At 44.8% G+C, this 27690-nt stretch overlaps 2 protein-coding genes across 2 annotated transcripts in view; one reads left to right on the top strand and one right to left on the bottom strand.

The window, feature by feature from the left end:
* Positions 1–6074, top strand: part of TXLNG (taxilin gamma) — a 42592-nt gene extending 36518 nt beyond the window's left edge. Inside the window, exons 9-10 of the mRNA XM_004710005.4 lie at positions 2022–2117; positions 3243–6074. Coding sequence (XP_004710062.2) covers positions 2022–2117; positions 3243–3557 — 411 coding nt within the window. The 3' untranslated portion in view covers positions 3558–6074. The remainder of the gene's footprint in view (positions 1–2021; positions 2118–3242) is intronic.
* Positions 6075–6908: 834 nt separating this feature from the next.
* On the bottom strand, positions 6909–27206 carry RBBP7 (RB binding protein 7, chromatin remodeling factor). The gene is made up of 11 exons (XM_004709939.2): positions 27061–27206; positions 23101–23246; positions 18784–18957; positions 17628–17743; positions 14081–14241; positions 13274–13400; positions 13060–13137; positions 12428–12504; positions 11472–11529; positions 9685–9795; positions 6909–7361 (listed from the first exon to the last, which is right to left on the bottom strand). The coding sequence occupies exons 1-11, from the start codon at positions 27117–27119 to the stop codon at positions 7293–7295; spliced, it is 1176 nt and encodes a 391-aa protein (XP_004709996.1). The 5' UTR covers positions 27120–27206; the 3' UTR covers positions 6909–7292.
* Positions 27207–27690: the final 484 nt, after the last annotated feature.

Raw genomic sequence — 27690 nt, 5'->3', positions numbered from 1 at the left:
AGTTTTTACAAATAGGCGTGTGTGTGTGTGTGTGTGTGTGTGTGTGTGTGTTCTAATCATCACAGGTGATGACACCCCTCCCCTCCCCATCTTTTTTTTTCCCAAAAAGCCCTGTGCCCTTAGAGATGGAATTATTTTAAAACCTCCAAGACCAAAAGAGTAATTAGACATCCTTGTTGGTTGATGGATATGCATAGCCACCAAAAGAGCTCGTTACCACCCACCCGTGTGGGAGGAGCGTCTCCCCTTCCAGTGGGGGCTTGGGGCAGGGGTGGGGAGGTGGGAAGGACGGCAGGGTCTGGCTTTGGGAAACACTCAGCTGTGGGAAGGGTGATTGCGCTTGTGGAGATCTCTAGGCCTGGCCCCAGTGCGTCGGTCAGCGCCCCCGTCAGGTTGTTCAGTATTCCAGGCCTCTCTTTCCCTAGTCCTTCATCAAAAACGAGGACAACAAAACTGCTCTTCACCAAACAAGAGCCTTTGAAACTGTGCTCGGCACATGTTCTGTGCTCAAGCTCAAATTACTACTTTCAGGTATTTTTAGACCCTAGTAATCTGGAGAATTCTGAGAGCAGCAGAGGCAGGCCAGGCCGGGCTGCCTGTCAGCCAGGCTTCCTGCGGAGGCCCCAGGCCAGTGGGGGTTGGGGGTGGGAGTGTTAGCTGGACTCCAGCACCTGCTGGCTTAGTGAGGTGGGACAGGAGTTACGGACTCCCAAGTTAGCCTGCCTAGAGAATCCTTTGGCCTGGAAAACTTTCTCTCCCTATTGGCTTCACAGAGCACTCTGTCTGGGTCAGCACCTGGCCTCAGTCAGCCCTGAGCACTCCCACAGCCATCATCCCAGGGTGCCTCAAGTTGCTTGTAGAGTTGCTCAGGGTACTTACTGGCTTTATCTTCTCCTCAGTTCCCTTAGCAAGCACCTGGCCAGTCACCAGTCGTGGTGGTCACTGTTAAAAACGGGGCCAAGTGAAGGGCATAGATACAGCTTCCTTTGAATTTTTGAAAACCGGGTTCTTGTGGCCCAAGTCGATCTCGACTCCGAGTGACCCTGTGTAGGACAGAGTAGAACTGCCCTTGGGTGTCTGAGATGATGACTCTTTACATGAGTGGAAAGCCTCATTTTTCTCCAACAGAGCAGCTGGTGGGTTTGAACTGCTAACCTTGAGATTAGCAGCCCAACTCATAACTCGCTGGGCCGTCATAGCACCTTTAAGTTTAATAATGTTCCCTTGTTTTGGAACCCATTTAATCTTTGGCAAAATTTGAAGTCGCTCTTTGGATGAACTACATCTTTGACTTAGTTACTAGCCTTTCCCGGCTCGGAACCCATGGGGAGGGCCGGGGTTTGGAGGTTGTGGTAGATCGAGCACCAGTCTTTACCTCTTTCTGAGGGCTAGTGATCCCTGAGAATCTAATGCAGGCGTTCTCAAACCGGCCTGCGGTCCACATGCGGCCCGCCAAGGACATTTATCTGGCCCGCCGGGTGTTTTTGCCCCGTTTGTTTTTTAATTTCAAAATAAGATATGTGCAGTGTGCATAGGAATTTATTCATGGTTTTTTTTTAACTATAGTCCGGCCCTCCAACGGGTCTGATGGACAGTGAACTGGCCCCCTGTTTAAGAAGTTTGAGGACCCCCTAACCTAATGAGTTAGTGTAATGGCTCCTATCTCCAGAAAACAGACTGCTTGGGGAACAGATGGTCTTATTGCCTGTGGCCTCTGTATTGAGAGGTTGCCTTAGATGAGAAAGCAGAGTGAGCCGGCTGAAGACCACCTTCATGGGCTTCCGGGAGGGAGATCAATTTTGGTTTTCTCGGATCAGGAACCTGGCTTTGGTCCAGCTGAGGAGCTTCTGAGCTCCGCTCTGTGCCCACAGCCGGCCCAGCTCCTTTTACAGAGACCTCCACAGCTGTTGGCTGGGTGGGGCCCACACACAAATGGGACACACAAACACCCTGTGGTGTGGGACACGGGGTGGAATGAGAAAGAGCTTAAATTTTAAATTTGCAATTGTGTTGGTTCACAGATGACGAAGAAAATTAAAAAACTGGAAAAAGAAACGATAGTGTGGCGGACCAAGTGGGAAAACAACAATAAGGCACTTCTGCAGATGGCTGAAGAGGTGAGGCGGGCGCTTTCCAGGAACCAGGGGTTCTTAGTCAGGGGCTAAGAAGGATAATGGACCACAGCTGGGGTGGAAAGGCCGAGGTCGAACCTGGAGGAACTGGCTGAAAGCCTGCTTACTGCCCAGTTCCCCTGTGTGGGCGGGGCTAGGAGGCAGTGGGGAAGAATGGAAGTCTCACTTGCTTCTGTAGCAGTGCTTCCTCAAGCTGGCGTGGATAGAACTTACACTTGGAGGAGCGGTGGTCCAGCTTCCCATGGGGGGAAGCTGAGCCCACCCACTGACTCAGTGGGGTCTCTGCCTTGACTTGGTCTCTTCAGAAAGGCAACAAAATGTTGTTTGGGCCTCTCGTATGTAAGGCGACCAGATCTTAACATTGGTAAAGCGGGACACCATTGCTAAAACTCATATCCTGGTGAAATAGCCACATGGCAGCCGAAAACTGTAGACCCTAGCTTGTCGTGAATTATTTCCCCAAATCGGGACTTTTTTAAAACATCGCAGGACGCGGGGAAAACTGTTAAAAATTGGGACTGTCCCGCCAAAAGCGGGACGTTTGGTCACCTTACTCTTAAGACAAAGCTGAAACGTAATCCAATGGCTGCCACTAAATTTCACCCTTCTGAAACGTAACTCGTTTATACCATTCTTGCACAGGAGCTAGTGAGTGTGAGGGCCCATTTATGCAGGAGCTAGGGCCTTGTCTACAAACTGGCCAACCAAACCCTACATGGGGTGAAAGTGACTCCTCTTTTGATTCAGCCTATTAGTGCCCCACCCTGCTCCCATCCCCCCTGTAAGTTTTGTATCTGCCGATCTTTAGGACTAAGCCCTTGAATGGCTTCCGTGTTTCTCCAATACAGTGGTGGCTAAAAGTATAGTGGGTTTGGGTTCTCTTTCCTTATGGAACAAGTTCGTGGAAATGGAGTGGCTGTGCTGTCCCGGCAGGCGGCAGGGTCACTTGGAGGTGGATGCAGAGAAGCTAACCTTGGCTGCTCAGGGGCGTTTTCAACGAGTGAGTGTTCCGAGGTGGTAGAGGAGGACGCTAACAGGGCTCAGCTAGCTGTGTTGTAGCCAAAAGCCTGTTTAGGAGGGTTCATAAAGGCTGTGTGTTTTTCCTTACAGAAAACTGTCCGTGATAAAGAATACAAGGCCCTTCAAATAAAACTGGAACGGTTAGAGAAGCTGTGTAGAGCTCTTCAGACTGAAAGAAACGAGCTCAGTGAGAAAGTGCAATTCCTGGAGCAGCAGGTCGCCCTCCGAGCAGTAGGGGTGGACTTGCTGCCGCTGGCAGATGAGTCCTCCACCATCCTGGAGGAGTCCCACGGGGAGCCGAGCTCGGCTGACAACACCCCCAGAGCCCAGCTGGCAGTGGAGCATGAGGTCGCCCAAGAGACCCTGTGCATCAGCCCATTTCCGACCATCGATTCCGTTGACTAAATGTGCAATCACTGTATGGAGAGCTCTATTTTGTGTATAATTTTCTGTTAGTAGTAACTATTGGCTTTGTGGTGAAAACTTTCTTACTTTTTCTACCATATCTGTATTTTCTTAGAACTACTGGACTTATGTGGTGGTACAGGAGGCGGCTTAGCAGTTTTGAGTCATTGGAATCTGTACCTTTTCCTCAGCTGTCTTGCACAACCCCCTCATTTGCCCCTTCACTGGAATGCATGTGTTCAGTGCAGACTCCTGTCCCCGGCTCCTTGCACATAGTCGTCTTCATTGACATTTCAGTCAGGACAGGGTTCACCATCACCGAGGAACTCAGTTCTGTTAATGGCTCCTTGATGTGAAAACCATATAGAAACCTGGGTTCTCCCTCCACGGTTCAAATCTAAAACGATGGCAGTTCATTTTTGTCTAAATCTCACGTCAAAATGCTAAGTGAAAGTTAATGTTGGTCAGAAGCGAAAATACTAGACTTAAGCTGGCTGTATAAATAACCTGTATCACTTGACAAACTGAGGGGTGGACACATGCCTGAAAGCTTCCGAAGCTAAAAAGATGCTCTTGCCAACCAGATACATTGCAGGCAGATAGTAGTGACCGGCACGTGGCTTTTATACCACCTGGAGGCTGACTGCAGAGAACGTTGGGCTAGATTTGATTGGGATCTGGATACATTCACCACATTCCACAGAAAGCCCATGATCCCGTTCACGTTCGTGTAAGATAGGGGTCAGTTATGGAGGCCTTACCTGCTGCCTTGTGGTTCCTTAGAAGTTGGTGTTCATCTCTTTTACGAGAGTCCTACTAGCAGTGTTCTGGGCCTTTTAAAGTGAATTTTAACTGCAACATATAACAATACCAACTTCACCTGGAACACATTTATTTCGAGAAAACTGAAGTGGAGGGTGTGAGGTAGCCACGATCGATGACTTCAGCTTTCAGTCCATTCTGAATCGCTCATTTACTGTCAGATTTTTAGAGGTGAAACAAGTTATTACTAAAGTCCCTGCACTTGGGAACATTTCAAAATTAAAAGCACATGTTTGCATTAGTTCCTTTTTGGTTTGGTTTTCAGTGTTGTCTGGCTAAATTATGCAAATGTTAAGTTAGGCCCCACTCCTAAACATTTGGATTTTGTCCTTGGTAGAATTTGCATTGAAACACTTTAACAAAAAGTTCTATCTACTGAACAAAGCTATCAAATAGACACTTGTTAAATGGCCTACCGGACAAGTTCTTCCCTTTGATCCACTTAAAGTTCTTTAGCATGCTGTTTGTAGAGTCCTCTACTTTCCTGGTCTTAACTGGGCGGAATAAATTGGAACGTGCCAGGTCCCTGGGCAACAGCCCCAGAGTGGAAGAGCATACCTGAGCTTTACTCAAATACCCGCCAGCCAGGGACAAATCCACAAAGCAGGCTACCTGATCTCGCAAAATGAGGAAGAAGCAAAAACAAAACCACCCTTCCACAGCCTCTTATAAATACCTACCCCCACACTGCTTTCAGGTACTCAAGGAAGCCTGGGACCCAGCCATGAAGGTATAGTTCAGAAATATAATCTACCATAAAATTAGTACTGAAGATCACATTTCATAAGAACTCTGTCAGATGTACAGCTCTTATCATTTTACCCAGCCAGTTGTGTAGCTCACATTGCTCTGTGGTACTTGTTCTGTGTGGAGGATTGTAAATCTTGGACCCGTTGCATATTTTCAAGGGTTTTATAAAGCAATGTGATTTAACAGTACTTGGCCTGCTGCTTCCAGCTTACTGTGTATTTGAAGCTAGATGCTGTCATGGTGTTGAAAGAACATGGATTCTGTTTGGGATATGCACTTGGTTTCCCTTCAGAATCTTTCTTCCCATTATTACCCTGTGAAGAATAAAATCGGGACCCACTTGTGAGGACACCCTCTCGAACAATCACCTCACCAGCCCAGTGTTGTGGCTTTGTAGCACACCGTTATCTCCCATATTCTAGAACACTGTAATGCTACTAGGCTGGCTCAGAAAAGGTTTAAATATTAGTTCACTTGAATTGCATTTGTTGCACCATTATGGAATCTTGTTTTGTACCATTTATGGTGGCAGTAGAATCCACGGTCCATCTATAACAAACCTGGGTCTTGGTTAATGGACCAGTTTATCCTCAGACTGTAGGAGTAATTTCTTGGTCTTGAGACCGGTGTTTGGGTTTTTCTTTTAGTTATGTATGCAACTGCCTTTATCACACCTGGTTATCACAATTCAACTCTCAGGTGTTGCAGAAAATCTACCTCTTTCAGACTGTAGATGGTAATAACTGTGAAAAAGATGCAGATATCTTCTAGTTTGTGCTAAACACACTGCTTTATTTTTACAGCCCACGTCTCTCATGAGGATACGAATTGTTAAGAGGCAGTCTTGTTTTGCTTTTCAAAGACATTTTGTAGAGATTTTTCACTAATGTGAATCTGATTTTATCTACTCAATTCTGTATAGCTTAAGTAAATATGTATGATAAATTTAGTCTTTGTGTATTTTTTGCTACCCTTGTGTCCTTCCATTGTGTGAGAAGCACGAAGCTCGAATACTTGGGGATAGCTTTTCCAAGGTGGCGGTCGTAACAACCCTCAAATTGGTTGGGGCTTTTTTCAAACAGCTGGACCTCTGGTTGTCCTGCCGTTAAGGCTTTTGAAAACAGTCCAGGTTCTCTATCAAGCTGGCCTCACTCCATCCAAGTCTACCTATTTAGAATAAGGAGTATACTTCGATACAAAAGGTCTCGGGTGCAAAAAAAAGTGTAAACACATACAATCCTGTAAAGAGGACTCAGCATAGCTTGCTTTTTTGGCAAATAAGTAATGCATGCCAGGTAGAGGCAAACTAGGAAGCTAGCTCACCTTGACCAAACCCCGCAATAGAAGCAAACTTTCATTGTGGGGTAAAGCAAGCCAGGGTTTTAAACTAAGTGAGGACTAAATAGGATATGGGTCACAGTAAACATTTAGTCCAGGGGACTAATGGGCCACCGAATCATCAATCTTCACAATGCTGAAAACCAAAACTAGATGGTGCCCACACATCTAGGACTACCACCTGCTCTGGAAAAGAACCTATTACAAGGTTCTGCTCTGTAGCCTTCAATTCACCATAAAATAATAGTGTCCCCTCACCCCCATTTTGGATTAGGACCATTTGCTCTGGAGAGCAGGGGAATGCCTTTCCAATGTATGTACAATTGCATCTTATGGAGGAAAACAAAATTTATACCAAGTCAACCTTCACCCGTTTCTACTAAAGTGGAATTGTATGCACATACAATTAAGTAGCATGCTTGTAAAAGAACAGTACAAGAGTTATTTTAAAACTTTATTTTTGCAAAGCCAATCAAGAAGTGTTGGGAGGGGAAAAAAGTGTAAAAGTTATTTTTGCATATTCAGGAACAGCAAGCACTTAGTTCAAGAAAACAACAAAGACTTCAAACAGTGGAATCAAAAGGCAGCAGTACCCTAATTACTTGGATTTGAAAATGAAGGTGATGCTCTCTTAAGTAACATTCAGCTTTCTTCCCTAATAGCTACAATATGATACAGAATGCAATAGCTCACTTGAAAGTGCTAGAATCAAGGGTAAAGAATGCCATGCCACCCACTCGGGTTTCCTACTATACAATGCCGTTCTGGCGCTCAATAAGGCAAGCATTCATGGAGCATTCAACAGAAAAATTGCTCTGGCTCGCTTTAAGATCCTTGCCCCTCCAGTTCCGATGTAGCGACATCCGACTCTTCATCATTGTAGATATTCTCAGCCTGGAGAGAAGCACCAAATAAACATGTTGGTAAAACACCTGTGCACAGTCTTTCTAAGAGCAGTTGTGAATCAAATTTGAAAAAAAAAAAATCAAATTTGAGAATCCTGTCTGACCAGACTTTAGGACTCACCGATTACTGTTTCAATACCAGGACATAGTCACCGGAGAGTTTACTGGCCAGTTACATTTTGTAGACTTCCCATCAAATATCAATAATTGGATGGGAAAGATAGGCTAGTCTCAAAATTTAGGAGGTCCCCCAACACTGCAGGAACTGTGCCCAATCTGACTCCGTCACACGGGCGAAACGCTGAGGGCATGCAACAGAGCAGCAAGGGGAGCAAAGTAATGAAGTCCCCGGGGAATAACCAAACAGACTGGCGAGACAGTGTGGCATCCCGATCAGACTTGACTAGAAAACACTCATAAAGGCCAACAAATAGACCTTGAACTATTTATATAGGCTTTTCCATTTTTGTCAGTGGCTTTCTTTTATTTCGTTTGTTTTTTTGTTATTGTTTTGTTGGTTTTGACTTCCTGTGTTGTTTTGTTTGGCATTGCCTGGTTATTGTGATTAATGTCTCTGCATGTCTACCTAGATAAAACGAGGGATAAACAACTTAGAGGCAATAATAACAGGACTGATGGTTCTGGGGAGATAACAGGAGAAGGAGAGGTGGAAGAAATCAACCCAGGGACAAGGGAACAACAAGTGAATTAAAATCAATGGAGAGAAGGGTGTAGAATGCCTACTGGGGCTTAATCAAGGGCAATGTAGTAGTGAGGAATTACAGTACCCTAATGAAAGCCAAGCATGATAGTGGGACAGGGGGAGACTAAAAGGGAAGAAAGGAAAGAACCAGGAGGCAATGGACATTTATAGAACAGGCATGTCCACACATAAATATGCTTTTATTGAACGAGGGGAATAGATCTATGTACGTAAATCTTTATGTTAAGAATTAAGATTGCAGATGGGCACTGGGCCTCGACTTAAGTACTCCCTCAACTCAAGAACGCTGTTCTAATAATCTGACATTTTACGATACTCACCTTCCCGACAAGATTGCTGAAGACAAATGGGTGCATAAGCAAATGAGGTGAAGAAAGCTGATGGAGCCCGGCTATCAAAAGGTTTAGCATCTGGGGTCTTAAAGGCTTGAAGATAAGCAAGCGGCCATCTAATTGAGAAGCAACAAAGCCCACATGGAAGAAGCACACCAGCCTGTGTGATCATGAGGTGTTGAAGGGATCAGGTATCAGGCATCAAAGTCCCAAACAAAATGAATGGGGGTGGAGAGGGCGTAGAATAGAGACCCAAAGCCCATCTGATACAATTGGACATCCCCTCACAGAAGGGTCACAAGAAGAGATAAGCCGGTCAGGGTACAGTATAGCACCGATGAAACACAACTTTCCCCTAGTTCCTTAATGCTTCTTTCCCCCATCGTGACCTCAATTCTACCTTACAAATTGGATTAGACTAGAACATGCACACTGCTACAGATAAGAGCCTGAAACACAGGGAATCCAGGACACATAAACCCGTCAGGGCCAATAATGAGAATAGAGATACCAGAATGATAAGGGAGAAAGGGGAGAATCAATCAAAAGGATCAACATATAACCCCCTCCCAAGGAGACAGACAACAGAAAAGTGGGTAAAGGGAGACAGAGGATGATGTAAGATGAAAATAATCTATAACTCATCAAGGGTTTGTGAGGGAGGGGGAGTAGGGCGGAGAAATGGGGAGCTGATATCAGGGGCTCAATTGGGAAGAGAATGCTTTGAACACGATGATGGCAGCATATGTACAAATGTGCTTGACACACTGGTTGAATGTATGGATTGTGATAAGAGATGTAAGAGCCTCAGATAAAAGTATTTAATTAAAAAAAATTTTAGGAGGTCCCCATGTTACTTAGCTACTGACACCCTACGTTTTGCACCTGCCAGCAGTGATAGCCTGGCCCTGCTGAAAGGGTTCAGTAGCAACAAAAGATCTTCAAAAGGTCAAGTGCTTCATGCTGACTGCCTTGACATTTCCTTTCCGGCCATGACAGCAGACAAGGCACCATGACTACTATCCAGTCATCAACACTGGAGCCTAAGCAGCACCTGCGCTTACACAGTTAGAGCCAACAGCCTTCTCCCCACCTGCAGATGCCAGAGATGCTGGAGAACAGATGTCCTGGTATCGAGCTAAAGATTGTAAACACTGGGTCTAATTAGCACCTGCACATTAACACAATTTCTGCCTGGATCACCAGTAAACTAAGTTCTCAACTGGGGGATGGGGGAAGGGAACATTTTTGCTCACCATTTGCCATATTTGCATGATATTATCCTCAGACACAGAGCAAATCACCCATGGCTCATTGGGATTCCAACTGAAGTCGGATATCTTGGCAGTGTGGCCTCCATGAATAAACTGTTAAGAACAGAAAAAGCAAAAACAAAAAACAGAAAAAGCCTTGTCTCATACATGGTTATGCTAACACAACCCTTACATGCATTAAGGAGTTTTAATGGTTTAAGTTTGTTTCATACTGGTTGTGGTGGGGGTCCCCAGGGGTTTGGAGGAAGAAGGTACAGATCTGTCTCTGACCACTCTGCAGCAGAGGTGATAAGGGATTCATTCACTAAAGAATCATGTTTTGCTATATCTGCTTTCTTTGTGCAGCCATGTGGTACACAGGAAAACCCATCTGTGTTTTAAATTGTACCAAAGGTTTGTGGTACATCTGCCTCAAGCAAACCTAATAATGGTGCCATTTTCAACAGTGAGTGCCCACTCTGCCACATTTTGGTCCTTCTCACAGTATTTCCAACTTTTCCAGCATGCAGCTGAACACTTCAGAGTGGACAGTATAATTTCTTGCACTGGGAAACTAAAATGAAAAAGAAAAATCGTGCGACCCACTTTATTGGGCTGGGGCAGAGGCCTGGAACTTAGCCCGCACCATTCCCCGGGTCTGCCTGTCCACTTTCCTATCATTCTAGCCAAAGAGTTTCTGGTTCATGTTACACAGCCCCCGTCCCCCTCCGCCATCCTGAAACATATTTGAAATGGAGGCCCTGGATGGCAGGTGAATTCTCTCAATAAAGCTGTTAGCCAAGTAAGTAAATAAAGAAATGCAAACAGTTGGAGAAAACGGTCAACCCTGGATCTAGAAACTACTTAAAAACGAAAAAACACAGCTTCTCAATACACCCTGGAAAAGGGAGGCACCCGGCACCGGTTCTGCAGGGCAGCAGTTTGTGGAGAAACCTTGCATTCAACACAGCAGAGCAACACCTGGGTTTACTCCTAAGGGCCTTCTGTTCACCTCTAACAACTGGTGGCCAGCCAGAGCAAAAACTGGTGTCTTGCAAAATGGCAGGAGACCTGGAAGCCTTTGCCTGGAAATACTGTGAGGAGGACCAAAATATGGCAGAGTGAGCACTGTTGGAAAATTGGCACTATTAGATTTGCTTGAGGCAGATTTACCACCCTCTTTAAAAAACTACAGAAATAATACATTGAAACCAATGAGAAATATATACCCACTTTTTTCCAGGATCTCAGACTACTTTTAAGTGCAACACCTTAAAAACCCACTGGGCTGGGAATTCCCTATCAGCATTCTGGAATGTGGCTGACAGCCCCTGCTTGTCTTTTACCATTAGTTAAATTAGAAAGGAATGATCCACTCCGTGATGCCCTGTAGTTACCACCTTCACTTGCTACACGCTACACCTGCCTCTTGCTCTAAAAACACGACTGTGACTCAGTGACCCTATAGGACACAGTACACATGTTCCATTAGGGTCTGGGAAGCAGACAGCCTCATTTTTCTCTCACAAAAAAAGTCAAATGAAGAGCTGCCTGCATTTCCAATAAATGATGAACCATAATCACAGTAACATTCAGAGTGCCCATTTTGAAATCATTTGTAACAGCTAGAACTTGGTGTTCTGCTGTGTGCAGCTTCACCAACAACAAATATGCAGGCAAAATAAGAGCTAGCACATGAAGTTCTGACTCATTCTCAAGATAAATAGACCAATTACGAATAATCCCATCTGCAGCCTGCATTCATCTTGTAAGAGAAAGTCAACATGTACCAGGAGTTCTGGAGGCCCATCTTCCGCATCTTCCGCTGACTGCTCTTCTCCAATTTTACTATAAGGACAGAACACCGTGCTGTGGTTATTGCAATCCCAGAAGCAGAAACGTCCAAATGCCAGTATCCCCACAGAAAGGGCACCTTAAAATGCATGTCGACGCACACATAAAAATACCCAGACCTGCCCAAACCTCAAACCACCTATTTCCACACAGACAGCACTAAGGGCTTCTTTCTATGTAAATTATTTTTGGTACGAGGGCAGAATAGTATACTCCCTACAAATATGCTATGCCGTGTTCACAAGTGAAGCAACAGGAGGGGGCATTAGTATTAAATTGCCAGTAGTCCAAAGTGATATTGCTCATCATCAAATTACAGCCAAACTCTGCTAGTAACATCTGTTGGAAAAGCCGCCCAGAGTCTTTCAAATGATTAACATCTCTTTCTCTCTCTGTCCTTCCATTAAGCTAATCAAAGAAACCCAGATATTGCAGACTGCAACCAAAACAAGTTTCTCTTCCCTCTGTCCTCAGTGCAATTGCTAAATGACTGTTTTGATCCTTCATTTTATCGAAGTGGATTTTCAGTACTAGCCAGCATTTAATGAGTTGTACGAAGGAATTACATAATGCCTGCAGGGAACATTGTTGGCATGTGTAGGAACAATGCCACTGCCAAGTCATACAACTTCCAAACCTTTATGTACTCTACACGCCAACAGCACATTTTTGTCTTTAGTTTTTAATTTGACTATTTTGAGGGGTGGACCTGGGGTCTATATCCTGGGCACAGCTTTGGTTGTCAGCACTACTTTGACATGTTAGTCCATGTCAAAGCACCGAGCAGTTATACTCTAATTATTAGGCTTATTAAAGCACATTAGTCACTTGTTTTTCTAAGTCCTGCATTATGGACTCTGTCTGATTAGCACATTCATGCCATCCCAGTTACCTTAAATCCCACACATTGAGGCGACGATCGGTACCACTTGAAGCCAGAATGGTTTCGTTATGGGGAGACCAGTGGACCTAACAATACACATTTTGAAAATATATTTAAGGAACCATACACCTCTTGATTGATGGACACTGTGCTCATCAGAGGCCTATTTTCTCAGCCCATATCCCCTCACCCCACCCTACCCCCTTGTCCCCACCTTTCAAGTACCCTGAAAGGGCTCATCTCCTGGTATTGCTGCCATGAAGGTCACCTTCCTTAGTCCAGTGGGCTCTATGCCCTTCTCACCACATAAGCACTGAACCTCCTCAAAGGTCAGACTTTGTTGTACAAAATGGACCTCAGCCTGTGGTCCCGCCATGCTGGCATGCCTCCCGCAACTGAAGGGCCCCTGGACTTCACTCTTGAAATGAATTCTAATTTGCAAGGCTTTTTCTTCTACCTCAGAACTGGCCTCTCATAAACTCTCCTCCGTTTATCAATATAGTACAGCTGAGAGGTGCTTTTTAAAAAATGCAGCACCGCATGCCTGCCATATTATCTACAAGGGTATCAAAGGTATCACCTTTCCCTTACCAAATGGTTATTGAAATCTGACATACAAATACCAGGAAATGGTTACACACCTGGAAAATCTCATCTTTATGCGACTCGAAGGTGTGGAGTTTTAATTTTAAATTACGCAGATCCCACAAAGCTACGGTCTGAAGAAAAAAGGTCACAAATGAAAATGAATTGATTTCTGGTCATTTACAGAAAGCAAGGTTAAAACAACAGCTGGTAAAAAAAAACCAAGACATCTGCGTTTGTAAACACCAATTGTGAAAAAACTTCCAAAACCTTATCCGCTGAGCCTGTTGCTAGAATGAACTCGCTGTAGGGGTTGAAGGACAGGCAGTTGACCTCGGCTGTGTGGGCATCCACCAAGTGGCTTGGCTTGGAGGTGGTGTTGGACCTGGTGTCCCATCTAAAACACAAGACATAAAGCCCGTCCCTATGAGGAAGAGTGGGTGTCTGGCCCACCACCCCAGGTTGCTGCTCTAGGACACAGCATCACCCACTCACCCTGGTGCCACCTCAGGAGCCCACCTCCAAACATTGGCCAAGCAAGCAAGGACTGGGAGATTCACACTCCCAGCAGTCCAGTGACACATTCTAACCCGAGCTGTGATTTCAAAGTATAGACTTTTAGAGAAGAACCAAACCATTTGACCCCTACAACCAAGACTTTGCTGGTTCTCTTGGCCTTGGATTTTTTTTTTTTTTAGGGTAAAAAAAAGAGCTGAAGCAGTTGGACGCAGCACAGGGCCATGCCCGGATCCAAGCATAGCCCCCAATACCCTCAACTGAAGTCACCCAGACCCCAACTTTGGGATCTGTCAAGACCAGACAGGCTTCTTCATGGTCACAAGTGGTTTTCTTGATTTAAACAAGCACCGTCTTGCTTCATACAGCACAGCACCTCCAGCCAGAAGGTCACGAGGTACACCTGTGAAACTTAAATATCACTACACCTGTGAGGCCTGGCTGCCTTTTTTTTAAAACAAAGGCCATGATGTAACTCGGAAGAACTCAAACCAGAGTCCACACCCATTCCATAAGGGTCATTCAGGGCACCTGTCTCTGTCCCCGACCCGTCCACCTTACATCATAAGCTTCTGGTCATCGGCGACGGAGCCAAACAGAGACTCGTGGAGCAGGTGCCAGGCCACGTCTTCCACCACAGCTGAATGACCAGTGAAGATTGCTTTCGCATCCACAATTTTGCCTTCCTTTGGTCCTGCGTTGATATCCCATAAGCAGACAGTCTGAAGGAGGAAGGGGAAAAGAACGAAGGCAGCGAGAATGAAGGAAATGGCATGCAGAAAGCCAAGTATCCAGCATCCTTCTCAATTGCACAACACAGCACCAGGAGCTCACTAGTTCATCGCTGAACACCCACCCACATCCTACAACCCAGCCAGGGCCGGGACAGACTGGTAATCAAGAGTACAAAACCAAAAAGGGGCCCGCCATAAGGAGAGAAGAAAGCTGGCTTGGATGGGTCTCTCTCACTTCAAGGCAGAAATGACTAGCGCTATCAGGGCACCATTTGGAGATGACACTGGCCCCCAAGTCCAAGGAGAGCACACGGAAATGAAGAGAAAGCCCTCGGTTCTTATGGGAAAAGGCGGCAAAGCGAGCAGGCAGCCATTCTCACCCAGTGGCTTAATGTTAGGAGGCAGCTCCAGCTCCATTAAGGAGCAGTAGCATGAATTTTGAATTCCACTGACTGTGGTCTGAATACCATCTCTTTTACAACCACTGTCTCTGAAGAGCTTTCTGGAACAAAGTTATTTCTTGGTAACTGTCAACTTTATACAATACACATGCTCCAGTTATCTCTATTGTAACTGTAGGCTGCTGGGCCCATTCCCTGCTCCTAACAAACTTGCCAGGCAGAGGAGAAATGCTGCCGTTTCCTAAGCTGTAGGAGCCCAGGACAGGAGCCCAGTGGCACAATGGGTTAAGCACTTAGCTGCAAATGGAAGAAAGCAGTAGCAGTGTGCTTCCATAGAAATGAAAGCCTTGGAAATCTTTGGGGGCTGCATTCCTCTGCCCCAGGGGGTCACTGCGAGCCAGAACCCCCTTTGCTGGCATACAACTACCACCACTTGTTCTTTTTGCGTGAGTTGCAGGGGAGCTCTATGGTGTAACATTTTGGTTAACAGGCACTTAAAACACTCCTCGGATGCTACACCAAAATCCAAATACAGAATCTGCAAACACTGGAGGAGAAGGAGGAATAGGAGGAAGAGGAGGAGCCCTAGTGGTGGAGTGGTTTCACATTTGGTTGCCAACCACAAGGTCAACAGTTTGAAATTGCCAGCTAATCCCAAAAAAGATTAGCTTTTTATTCCCATCAAATAGTTAGTCTGGGAGACCCACAGGGGGCAAGTTCTATCCTGACCTGTAGGGTTGCTATGAGTTGAAACTGACTAGATGGCAGTGAGTGTTGGGTTTGGATTTTGAGAGGATTGCACAGAGCCCCTCCCACCTGTCCCCTGGTCCTGTCCTCATAAAGGATCTGCCTGCCTGGTGCCTGCCACATGGAATGTCCTGGGTCATCGGCTAGTGTACTAGTCTTTCTTGACCAGGTATCTTCACAAGGTCCCACCAACCAGCTGAGGACAGCCCCTCTCCTTGGGAGCTTGGCCACATGTACTTGGAGGGGAAGTTGAAGGAAAATCTTTCTGAGCTACCTGACCCAAAGCCCTTTCCTTAAGTTCTTCTTCTGTTTAAGCTCGCCAGTCAAGTTTTGGTTACATACAACTAAAGAACCTTGACAAGGGCAATCACCTACTTTCCAAATTCCCAACACTAAAAAAAAAAAATTCAACAAAAATATAAGGTGTTGCATGATAGACCCTGTGTCAGATGCTAGGAGGACAGACTAAAGAAGGCAAAGAAGCTAGCGTAACTTAAAATGCCCACCAGGACCAAGACTAACCAGATGCAAATCTTCATGATCAGGCAATAGTTTTTTTTCCTGCTATGGCATCAAAAATATAATCATCAGAAAGAAAACTAAACTGAAATTCACCAAATTAGATTTTGGTGCTCCAACTAACATTGGGGAGAAGACAACACACAGATGGGAAAATTATGTGCAAATCAACTACCCGATAAGGCAGTGTCACACATATACACAGATCCAAAATATAGAAAGAACACTCAACTCGATACACAAATAACCCAATTAAATATTGGACAAAGGAGCTGAACAACCACTTCTCTAACGATGTACAAATGGCCAAGAGGCACATGGAAGGATGCTGCTCCATAGCATGAGCCATCAGGGAAATTCAAATCAAACCACAATGAGATTGACACTCCGCACAGCCCTATAACGGCTATAATCATACAGACAGAAAGTAACAAGTGTTGGTGAGGAAGTGGAGAAACTGGAACTGCTGTGATAATGTGAAGTGATGCCACTGGGGAGCAATCTGGCATAAAAAGTTAATGTCCATAAACCCCACTGGAGGGGGGGGGAATCAAACAACAGAATTTTATGTGAATGGATATATTCACATAAGATATGGCCACTAAGTAAGAGTTCCTGGGAGGTAGGGTGGGGGTGAGAGGGGAGAAAGGAGAGCTAAAATCAAGGAGTTCAAGAAAAAAGAAAATGTTTTTCTGAAACTGATTATGGAACGTTATGATAGCTGTAAGAGCTCCCAATAAAATGATAAAAAAGAAGACTAACATAAAAATGTTAATGTCCACAGAAAAATTGTACACAAATGTTCGTAGTAACATTCACAATTGCCAAAAAGCATAAACAACCCAATGTCCATCAACTGAAGAAGAGATGCACAAAATGTAGCCTAGACTCCCTAGAACAGATCGTCATCCAGTCACAAAAGGAACAAAGTCCTGATCAATGCTGCAATATGAACTGTGAAAACACTAGGCAACCAGAGGTTGCCCCATTGATAAGAAATACCCAAAGCAGGCATAGCTACGGAAACAAAAGGTAGATTAGTGGTCCCCAGGGTCTGGGGCAGCAGTTCTCAACCTGGGGGTTGCAACTCCTTTGGGGACAAATGACCCTTTCACAGTAGTCACCTGATTCATTACAGTAGCAAAATGACAGTTTTGAAGTAGCAACAAAAATAATTTGATGGTTGGGGGTCACCACAACATGAGGAACTGTATGAAAGGGTCGCGGCATTAGGAAGGTAGAGAACCACTGGTCTATGGGAAGGGCCAAGTGAGATGTGCTACTATGCAAAAGGTTTCTTTTTGAGACATGTTAGGAATGTTCTAGAATGAGATGGTGGTAGTCGTACAAATCTTTGAATATATTAAAACACCCAAAAAGGAAGCAAAAATAGAAAAAATAATTTGTAATAATCAGCCCGCCCCCCCACTGTAGCTGTGACACCTTTGTGTCGTCCCCGCCCACCTTGCCTCAATTCTAAAGCTGCTTCAAGAGCAGCTTGAACTGTGACACAGCTGCATGGGGCTATTTTGAAAACCATTGCTCTAAACCGGCGGCAGTGTTCTCACCATCTGCAGCACCAGCAGCATCTTGGTAAACCTTTCCTCTACAGCACTTACCAATGCAGACTGTTCATGACACTCTGTGTAAACCCCGCAAGCCCTACTACGCACTATCCCAGCAACTTAGAAAGACCCTATTTCTCACATGGTCATCAGAAGCGCTGAGGAGATGGCCACTCAAGTTAGAATTCCAGGAGAGACCATAGCCTTCCTTCTGGTGACCTCTCAAGCGAAGATCAGGATTACACTCTCCACTTGGATCTAAGGAAAAATCCAGAACACCATTAAACAACTAAGTAATTATCTGTTTATTAGAACAGGTGGGAGTAGTAAACCCACCCTCTGCCTTCAGTGAGCCACACCATTTACTGTAATATAACATTGGGGAAAGCAGGGTGCAAGAGCAGACCCATATTTGGAAAAGCAGTTCTTGGTGCTTCTTTTTAAATACTCAGTGCAAACCAGGCCTCTTAACATTCAATCTGAAAATCATTTCTTTGTAACCCTGTCGCCCCCCATATTATGCCCAACATAGAAATACTGAAAATAATGCTATCTACAGCCTTGGTGGGTAGTGGTGACCGCACCACATGCCCTCATTAGTCAGTTTGTGGGTCTATTTCTTCCGGGGACAATTTATTTCTTCCAGGGACAGCCAACCAAGGCTGCTAAGTCCTTATCTATCTCCAGGGTAGACCGCAGCCTTAGCTAATCCCAAGGGCATGTGGCCCTCAGAATGTTCTATGTGTTTCTGTCTGGTGAAGCTGTATATGCCATGAGCAATGAGGCCTGCTGTAGCAGCTTCTTCTCAAAACCTGTTAGAGGATTGTTTGGCAAGATTCATGAGGTACCTGACTTTGCTCTTGGGGTCCTGGAGTTTCTGGTACTCTGGCTGGTTGCCCAATAAGTGGTGCCTTCATGACCCACTCCATAAAAACAACTCTGAGACTCAAATGGACTGCCCTGGATGAGACATTTAGCGCATATGCCTGCAGTTGGCTGCTAAGAGAAAGCATGTCCTGGTGGCCCCAGGCAGGGGAGAACCCGAAGCCTGGGCCTGATCTTGCTGGGCACTTCACCTTTTCTTGCTGCCTTTGCTCTGTATCGTGTTGTAAGGAACTTTGGTTGTGGGGTAACCTGCAGCTAAATCTGAACTCTGGCAAATCACTGAACACAGGACCACAAAAACAATTTTAAACCTTCAAAAACCTCCGAGGAGACAACTTTGGCCTTAAAACAACTACCATTTTGAATCAAGGAAAAAAGCCTATTGGTGACACTGTGACTTTACCATCACGTACCAGGTTTAGCAGGATGCTTCGTGTAGTCAAACACCAGCACATCAGAAGATGGGGTTTTCGTTGCGATAATGTGAGGATTCTGCGGCATGTAGCGAGCACGGTTCACTTCTCCTTCATGGTTAATCTTAATTTCACATTCAATTTTCCCTGTTACAGAACCAAAACCGCCAAATTCTAACATAAGAGGAAACAAGCAAACATATACATCCAGGATTAAGATTCACAAGACAACTCAGCTACTCAACAAGAAATTTCGACCCAGTGATGTACTACCTGGGGACACCCCTGAACACACCCACCTGCCACCAGGGGATGGTTTATCCTCAAAGCCTATTTTCATTGGAAAATATTAATAGCTATTTCATGCAAGTCAATTTGGTTCTATCATGGAAGTACAATTTTCTTCTGCTTGAAGGATGATTTAGTTATTTAGTGAAATCTCAAAATAACCACAAATTAAATATACAACAGCTCTTTAGTTCAAAACCAATTCATTTTGAAGCACTGTAGTATCTTAGTGTCTTATTCGAGGTTTCATTAAAACAGAGGTGATTTCAGCATTGGGAATATGAACATGCCTTGAGTCTAAAAGTGAAAACAAAAAGAAATCTCTATTCACTCTCAGCAAGACAACACCTAAAATCTAAATCTCTATTCACTCTCAGCCAAAGGCCAAACAGCCCCACCCCCACCCGGACAGGACATTTGGTTTAACTACTAGGGAACTTCCACAGCAAAAACAAGAGGACCAAGTCCTCCACCTGATGGCATAGCAGGTTACGTATTGGGCTGCTAACTGCAGGGTCAGCAGTTCAAACCCATCAGCTGCTCTAAGTTTTAAAGAGGAGGCTATCTGCTCCCGTAAAGATGTATTGCTTCTGACTCCCTAAGGAGCAGTGTACTACTCTTCCCTGTAGGGCTACCAGGAGGGGATAACCTCGCCATCTGGCTTATAAACCAGACTACAGTCTTAAATAGTAATGGTCAAAAACAAGTAAGAACCCTCTTGGTAAAGGAACAGAGCCACATAAAAACCCATCAGTGTCCGAGAAGCTGCCAGATGTTAAAAGAAAGTACAAACATCTATACAGTCTGAGCAAACAGGACCCAGCCATCTTAGGAATTTTCAGATGCTCTGCTCTGATTTCTCCTTGATCTAACCAGCACCTTTCTGATGACCTGTTGCTTAGCTCTCCCTGTATTCCAGGCCAGGAAGCACTACTGAAAAACCCAACGCGGCCAGCCAGGTAGCGAGTCAAACCACCTGCTCAGGTGCTGGAAGACAGCAGAAGAGCCAGTGGGTAGGCTCTCTGCCGACCATCTCGGGGGCAAGTGCAGGTCACCAAGTCTCCATATGGCCGCTCCATAAACCCTGTTGTGCAGCCATTCTCAGGACAACCATACCTCCCATTGTCCCAGCACTTTCCTTTGCTTGATCATGCCAACCAAGAGCTTCAGCCTTTATAAGAATCCACCTCTGAATCCTTTCTCCTCATACCGAGTTCCCCCCCCCCACTCTTTGTGGACTCCAGGGTTCCAAGTCTCTGCTACAAAGCCACACAGGTTTCCCAAGCCCTTTAGCCAGAACCACTTTTTCCTAACCACGGCTCTCAGTGCAAACTCAGGGCAGATGTGGTGCAAAGCTAGGGCTTTGTATACTTCAACTCAAACAACTCAAAGTTAAAAGTCATTACATTAATGGGAAAAACAGTACTCATTTTGGAAAGTTACAACCCAAACTAAAATCATGAGGACTGATTTGTTTCAGCCCCGTCAGAATGCAAGGCATGTCCCTTGGAGAACGGGATGAATACATATATTTGTATTATACAGAGACCAATTGTTACCCTGACAGTCCAAGAAGTACCTACTTTGGAGATACAAACATTCAAAGCATGTTGATCACAGTATTTATGGAAAGGATGCACAAAGGTGACACCAACCCCAAATACCAGTCATGCACAAGGGAGTGAAGTGGGTCTTTTTTTTTTTAAACAGTGTTACATTATCTCAAGTTGACAAGGACCATTACATACAGGCAAGGACCACCATGGTAGATGGGCACAACTGTCCGAGAAGACCTGTTGAGGATGTTCACCACAGCCATTTGTAAGAGCAAAGCCACCAGCCATATTCTACCTGACCCTTGGTTGAGAGACAGGATAATAAGTTTACTCACAATGGAATATCACACGTAGTTAGAAGAATGAGCTAGATCTCTACATGGCCCACCTGAAAAATGTTGAATGAAAAGAGCCATAAAACCCTATGTATGACTAAATAATTAATAAAAAAACAACAACTTAAAATGACCATACACCCATTTATAAGTGAAGGGCAGCAAGGAGCAATGGGGTAATGCGTGGTAGAATTTGTCTTTTTTATTCTCAGACAAAAATTCAGGCGTACACTGGCAAAGGTCAGTAACTATTAAATCATGTGGGCGTGAGGAAGGCATAACACCAGAGGTCTGGTCCCCTCCTATTCGAAGGCTACCTGAACTGTGATTGACTCCTGGCCAATTCAGGAAAACACAGCCCTCAGAATGTTCTTTGTGCCACTGATGAACTAATAGCTTTGTAGTGTGCACCTGGAGCACTGGACCATGCTGTACCTGTTTGTCAGGGCTGCTTTGTACCAACATCAAGACTGATACAGCACACCTAGTTCCACTGTTGTGGAGTCCCTCGCCTCAGTTGTCACGGTTGGCTGCTTGTAGGGGGTGGCTCTGGAAGCTGGCCCTCCCCACTGTGACAGCCTCAGGCCCGAAACCCATGTCCACTTTCTTCCCTGCAGCTCATCATCAGAAACAGTACATCCTGTGCAGCCTTGGACACTGAGCCTGGGGCCGGCCCTCCTCTTTGAGCCCATGTATTTTGTCCCTGCTGCTTTTGTCCTCTAACCATTGCTAAAACTAAATTTAGCCAGGACTCTAATTTGCTATTGAGTCTCCTGAAGCTGTAGCAAAAATCACAGAACTTGGGGCAGTCATGAGAATATTAAAATGAAGGTTGAATGTATCTCAGAGTGGGGAGAGGCCCAAAGCTTCCATGGTTATCCCTACCTCAACCTCCCATCCATTTTCCCTTCTGGAACACCCACTATGAGCTGGGTAGTGCAGAAAGCCAGCTCAACTTTTACAAATTCAACCACTGTAATAATGGGAAATTCTGGGAGGAGGTGCAATTAACAGGAGCAAATCCTCAAAGGCTAAAAGGGACCATAAAGTGCTGTTTACACTGCATTAGGTATTTTGAGTGAGTTAGACTTAGAGCACACGGGATGGTATGGACACAGGCTTTATGAAAATACACCACACTTACAGATGGGCCTTGAGCATCTGCCTTTCACATTCAGGGTCCTGAAAACAATTTCCCAAAGCTATCAAGGGACCACTGCATATGACTCCTGGTTTTGTTTTCCATGCATATACCAATCTTGATTACTTTTTAAAATGAACTATTAAAATTATACATTGGGTAAATTCCTGAGATTAACTGCTGGGTCAAAAGATTAGTATAAAGTGTGTTTTTCTTCATTTATTTTGTGGAGAATATACGCAGGAAAACATACATCAAGTCAACAGTTACTACACGTCTCGTTTAGTGACAACTGACCATTCTTTGAGTTTTGCAAATATTCTCTTCCTTTTCTGAGTTGTTCTCCCCCCCCATTAATATATCAACACTCCCATCCAGGTTCACTTCTTTCCATTTGCTGTGGTCAAGGTGATCCCACAGAGATCTAAAAAAGAACACAATGCTCAAGGCAGCCTTTTAAAGAATTAGTCAAGCTAAACAAAAGGTACTGCTTGGTTTTAAGATGACTTCAGAGAATATTTTTGGTTTATGGTTTGAAGATCAACTCAGGGTAACAGTTTCAAGGGTTTATCCACCCCCTCCATGACTCCAGAATGTCTGGAGTCCATGAGAAGTTGAAATTCTAATTTGCCTTTTCCCCCTTAAATTGTCCTATGTAATCTTTGATCAGAATGTTCAGTAGTGTTAGGTGGGCACCATCTAGTTCTGGTCTCAAGGCAAAAGAGGCAGTTGGTTCAGAAAAGGCCATTAGCCACATTCCTTACTTTTAAGGCCCCCAGGCATTAATTACATAAAGGAGGCAAAGCAGAAGCACTAGCTATATTAGGCCAACTAACTGTTATGTCCCATGAAACCCTGACTCTACCTCTTCTCTCAGGCTCCAAACCAAGAGATGTTTCATTATATGCCAGTATAAAAACATTAAAATAGAGATTCTTAGCAAGAAGCATACTCATACTGCCTTCAACACCAGTATTAGAAAATATGCTGTACCTACCTCCCTTCTCACTGTCACAGTGGGAAGCATCAAACTGGGCATCATCATTCGGAATATGCACTCGAGCAACCACTAAGTGATTCTGCTCATCAGAAGTGTGGGTCCCCAGCACTAGCCAATGAAGAGCATAATCTTTTCCTTCTGGTCTGTTTAAAAAATGAAAATCCGTTACACAGACCCTACAAGAAACCTTCTGTTGCTTTGCTAACAAATCAAGTCCAACCCTCCCCCAATACAAAGGAGCTTCACAAAGTTCATGGCATATGGCATTAAGCTTACTGAAGTCCTCTTGCCCACTATCATTTCTTCGAGAAATACATACTGAGCATCAACTGTGCACCAGCCTCCCACTGTCGAATGTTCTGATCTCTGCCCCACCTCCTATCCCCAGACCACTGTGGTCACAACACTTTCTTCCACCCTCAAAGAGCCATGTTCCTCGCCTACCAAGTATCAAGAGGAGCCCTACATTTTCTAGAGTATCTTGTTGGGCAAGGTAGAACCAGATAGGAGTCCATTCACCAAAGCCCACACTCAAATCATGACTTCTCATCTAAACTCTCTTGACTGTGTTATTGGGTACTGTCAAATCAATTCCAACTCATAGAAATCCTTGAATAGGGCAGAGTAAAATAGCCCCATAGTTTCCTGGGGAGCAGGTGGTGTGCTGTTTGCAGTGCCAACCGAGGTTTAGTTGCTAAAAGTGCCCCCAGCGTTCCTCCTGCTGCCCACAGCCCCATTTTAATTCCCTGGGTTTCTAGTCCCGGTATTAAGACTCAGAAAATATGGAAGAGTCAGAAAAACTGGGTGTAATCCCAGTTCAAACTGAAAATAGCTATATGTGAGTGCTTACATGACAATTTTCCGGCAAGCTGCATCATCTAGTTTCATCACCTAAAAAAATGGTTTACAAGTACAATGTGGCCATCCCTTATGTTTATGGTGTTTAGAGGCTATGCAATTTCTCAGATTTTTTGAGGTCTTTGTTACCTGGTTGTGTCTTACACTGAAACTGAAAAGTCTATTAATACTGACAGCCAGGTGGCATAGTGGTTATATGTTGGACTGCTAACCGCACGGTCAGCAGTTCAAACCAACCAGCTGCTCCTGCTCGAGAAAGGCAGGACTTTCTACTAAAGAGTGACAGCCTTGGAAACCCACAGGGACAGTTCTACCCTCTCCTACAGGGTCCGTCCTTAAGAGTTGGAATGGAATGGAAGTAGCAATATCATGAAGGTTTAAGGGGATGGTCGGGGGGGAAGGGGAAGGGTGAGAAAGGGGGAACCCATCACTAGATTACATATATAAAACCCCCTCCCCCAAGGGAACAAATAACAAATGTGGGTGAAGGGAGACAATGGACAGTGTAAGATATGAAATAACAATATATAATTGATCAAGGATACACACGGAAGGGCTCAAAATAGAAAATGTTTTGGAAATCATGGCAACATATGTACAAATATGCTTGATACAACAGATACATGGAATGTAATAAGAGCTGTAAGAACACCCAATAAAATGATTTAAGAGTTGGAACGGACTCAATGGCAACTAGAGTTTGAGTTTTGTTTGAGACAGCCAGGCCGGAATAATAACTTGGCTTATTTCCAGGATTTTCTCATTTATGATCCCCACAATCCCCAGCAATCTTCAACAGTGTGCTAGCGCCCCACCTCAGTGAGAAGGCTGACAAGTTGGGTTCTGGGCCCCAACACCAGACACACTGGTCCTGTGATACAAAGGATTCAGAATCTGAGGTGGCTCTCAGAACGGTAATTCCATCTTAGATGTCTGCACTATAAAGGGGAAAAGAGCATGCGCAAGCCAAGTGGGCAGAAGGTCTCTTGCGCTGAATTTTAACTGGCAAAACCACTTAGGAAATTAAGCTCCAGGAAATATACTTGAGGAGGACCAAGTAAGATACAAAAATAATAATCTGTAATTTATCAAGGGTGAGGGGGTGAGGGAGGGAGGGAGGGAGGGAGGGAGGAAGGGAGGGGGGGTGGGGAGAAGCTGATATCAGGGGCTCAAGTGGCAAGTGGGAAGAGAATGCTTTGAAAATAATGGCAGCATATGTGCAAATGTGCTTGACACACTGGACGAATGTATGGATTGTGATGAGATGTGAGAGCCCCCCATGAAAGCATCTCATTAAAAAAAAAATCTAATCTAAATATCACGGTCATAGGAAAATATACTACTCAAATAAATCTGAGATTTTATAAGAAAACAAAACTGCATCAAAGGTAACATTTTTAAAAGGTCTTCCATAAGCGGCTAACATGGAAAATTACATAGTGAATAGAGGCATACCTATCCCTAACCAGCCATTGGGTGGGGGTAGGGAGAGATGACGGTGACGGATGACTCAGCATCAGCTGCCATCACCTGTGCCTACATTACCCAGACTCTCCAGGAGCCATGTTATAATTGCTTGCAAGGTTAGCAGTTCGCAATCACCAGCTGCTCTGCAGGAGAAAACTGAGGGTCTCCATCCCATAGCCTGGGAAACTTGTACAGTCAAGAAACCCATAGGCGAAGTTCTACCCTGTAGTCGATGCCCCAATCAACTCTATGTCAGGGAATTTAGCGTCTCCATGGACAACTCGCCTCAAGTCACAAAGCTAAGAGGAAGCAGAGTCAGATTCCAAAACAGGTCTCTGACTTTAAAAACCCCTGCTTTTCTGACTTTAAAAACCCCTGCTTTTCTGGCAGGTGAGTGTCAGGCTGCTAACTAGAAAGTTGGTAGTTCAAACCCACCAGCTGCTGTGGAGTTAAAAAAAAAAAGGCTATCTGAAAGATTTAGTCTCAGAATCCCTATATATGATACTTGATGAAAGTGGGTGGGTTTCTCTACTAACTCACAGTAAGTCAAGAGGTCCAAGAGAAGGTAGGTGGTTGAAAAGTTTTAAATCTGCTTTAAAGAGAGAATTAAAAGCACAGCATGCTCCAAGCCAGCATCCCATCACGATGCTCTTTAAAAAAAAAATCACTTATGCCAATGCTTCGAAGTCCCTATTATTAGGTTCTTGGCTACTCTTCCCAGACCTGAAAGTTTAACCCTTAGTTTTCCATTGGGATGTCCTCATCTGGGTAGAACTCGATGTTTGCATTCAGGGAACTGAGGCATTTAAGAGTCAATTAATTTCACATGAAATTATAATCTGTCTCACACACACACACAAAAAAACCTTTCTGGATTAGTTTGATTTAAGATGCACTGTCTGAATCCAATGCACTTTGAAAAATACTTATATGGCTAAGGTCCAGACAGAGATGGGCTGAGTGTATGAGAGGCTGACAGACTGGTCTGGGTTCTCCAGCCCACCCCTCCCCCTACTTACCTTATCAGCAGAAGGGAGATAAAGACTGGATGTGCTGGTGGTGTGAGGATTAGAGCAAATAATGGATGCACAACTCCTCAAATGGGACAAGCCCTGTTCTGGCTGTTTGAACTGTCTGATTATTACTCAGGGTAATGTCAGAACTAGCTGGAAGGATGGCCCGCTTTCAGGAAGACAACCGGTAATGTCTGAAATGAATTCCTTACCATAAACCACTTAACACCTTTTCTTCGGTTAACTGCTGCCAAATTCTTTCTTCAATCGCAAATTTAAGTGTTTGTCTCAAGTGGCAGTTACATGGTGTGTTCACATTATAAAAATTCTTAGGGCCATCTTGATCGTCAATAAAGTTTTGTGGAAATGCATTAGTCTGATGATATAACAAAACCCTAGAAATGTCAAATACCTTCTGTGTTTCCTACCAACATTATAAATTCTGTAACAGGCTTTTACTCCCCTTGGAACAACTCAATCTTAAAAATACAAACCACCTATCGTTTCAGGAAAGGGCTACATTTATCACAGGCTCTCCGAATACAATGCCCCCAACTAGAAAATTCACAAGGACAGTTAGGCTTTATGTAAATTTTTAAAAGTTGTCAGAAACCCTTACTTAGTCACTTCAGGAAGCCACTGAACCGTAAGACTTGGCCACTGAAGAGCATGGGTCATAACCAGGTCATACAGAAACGGTGTATTCTTCTTCCAGATTTTATATTCTTCATTGATGACACGCTCCTCCACAGTATCTTCAAACACTGAGATTTGCAAAAAGACCACACACGATTAAGCGGCTGAGCGCTGGAAGCCATAATTTGCACTGCTACAGGAGGTCGTCTGAGATGGCCACACCTTATCAACTCGCGCCCCCCCCCCCGTCCTTGAATTGGGACACGGGAACAACAAACTGCATCTCCAGAACGTGGAGCGAATAGTAACATCAGGAAGCTGCCTTTTTATTTATTTTATTTGCGCGCTCATTTTGAGATCGGTACCTCCTCCGCATCTACAGAATTCGGTAATTTACCGGGCCTTCAACCCGCGGCCAAAATGACAAATTGTTGGGCCTCTTTCGGCTGTTCGCACCTGTGTCAACCCGTTGGGGAAGAGAAATCCGCACGCAGCCGACAACCAGAGGCCCGCTCCCGGCAGCCCCAGCAGTGCCAGGCCCGTCTCCCACGACGCCCGCGTGGGCAGCCATAGGCCCGGCTGCTCCCGGAACCCCGCGGCCCTGGGCCGCAAC

This window comes from Echinops telfairi, unplaced genomic scaffold (assembly GCF_000313985.2).
Source record: "Echinops telfairi isolate 266 unplaced genomic scaffold, ASM31398v2 ScPeMD7_53;HRSCAF=182, whole genome shotgun sequence".
Lineage (NCBI taxonomy): Eukaryota > Metazoa > Chordata > Mammalia > Afrosoricida > Tenrecidae > Echinops > Echinops telfairi.
This window is presented reverse-complemented; position numbering and strand designations above follow the sequence as displayed.

Bases quoted from the DNA above. Each gene is read 5' to 3' on its own strand.
- RBBP7 (XM_004709939.2), bottom strand. From the start codon at position 27,119: ATGACCCATGCTCTTCAGTGGCCAAGTCTTACGGTTCAGTGGCTTCCT. The intron at 23,247-27,060 runs GTAAGGGTTTCT...TTTTTTAAACAG, and splicing joins TGGCTTCCTGAAGTGACTAA to ACCAGAAGGAAAAGATTATG. The intron at 13,138-13,273 runs GTTTTGGAAGTT...TTTTTTCTTCAG, and splicing joins CAACAGGCTCAGCGGATAAG to ACCGTAGCTTTGTGGGATCT.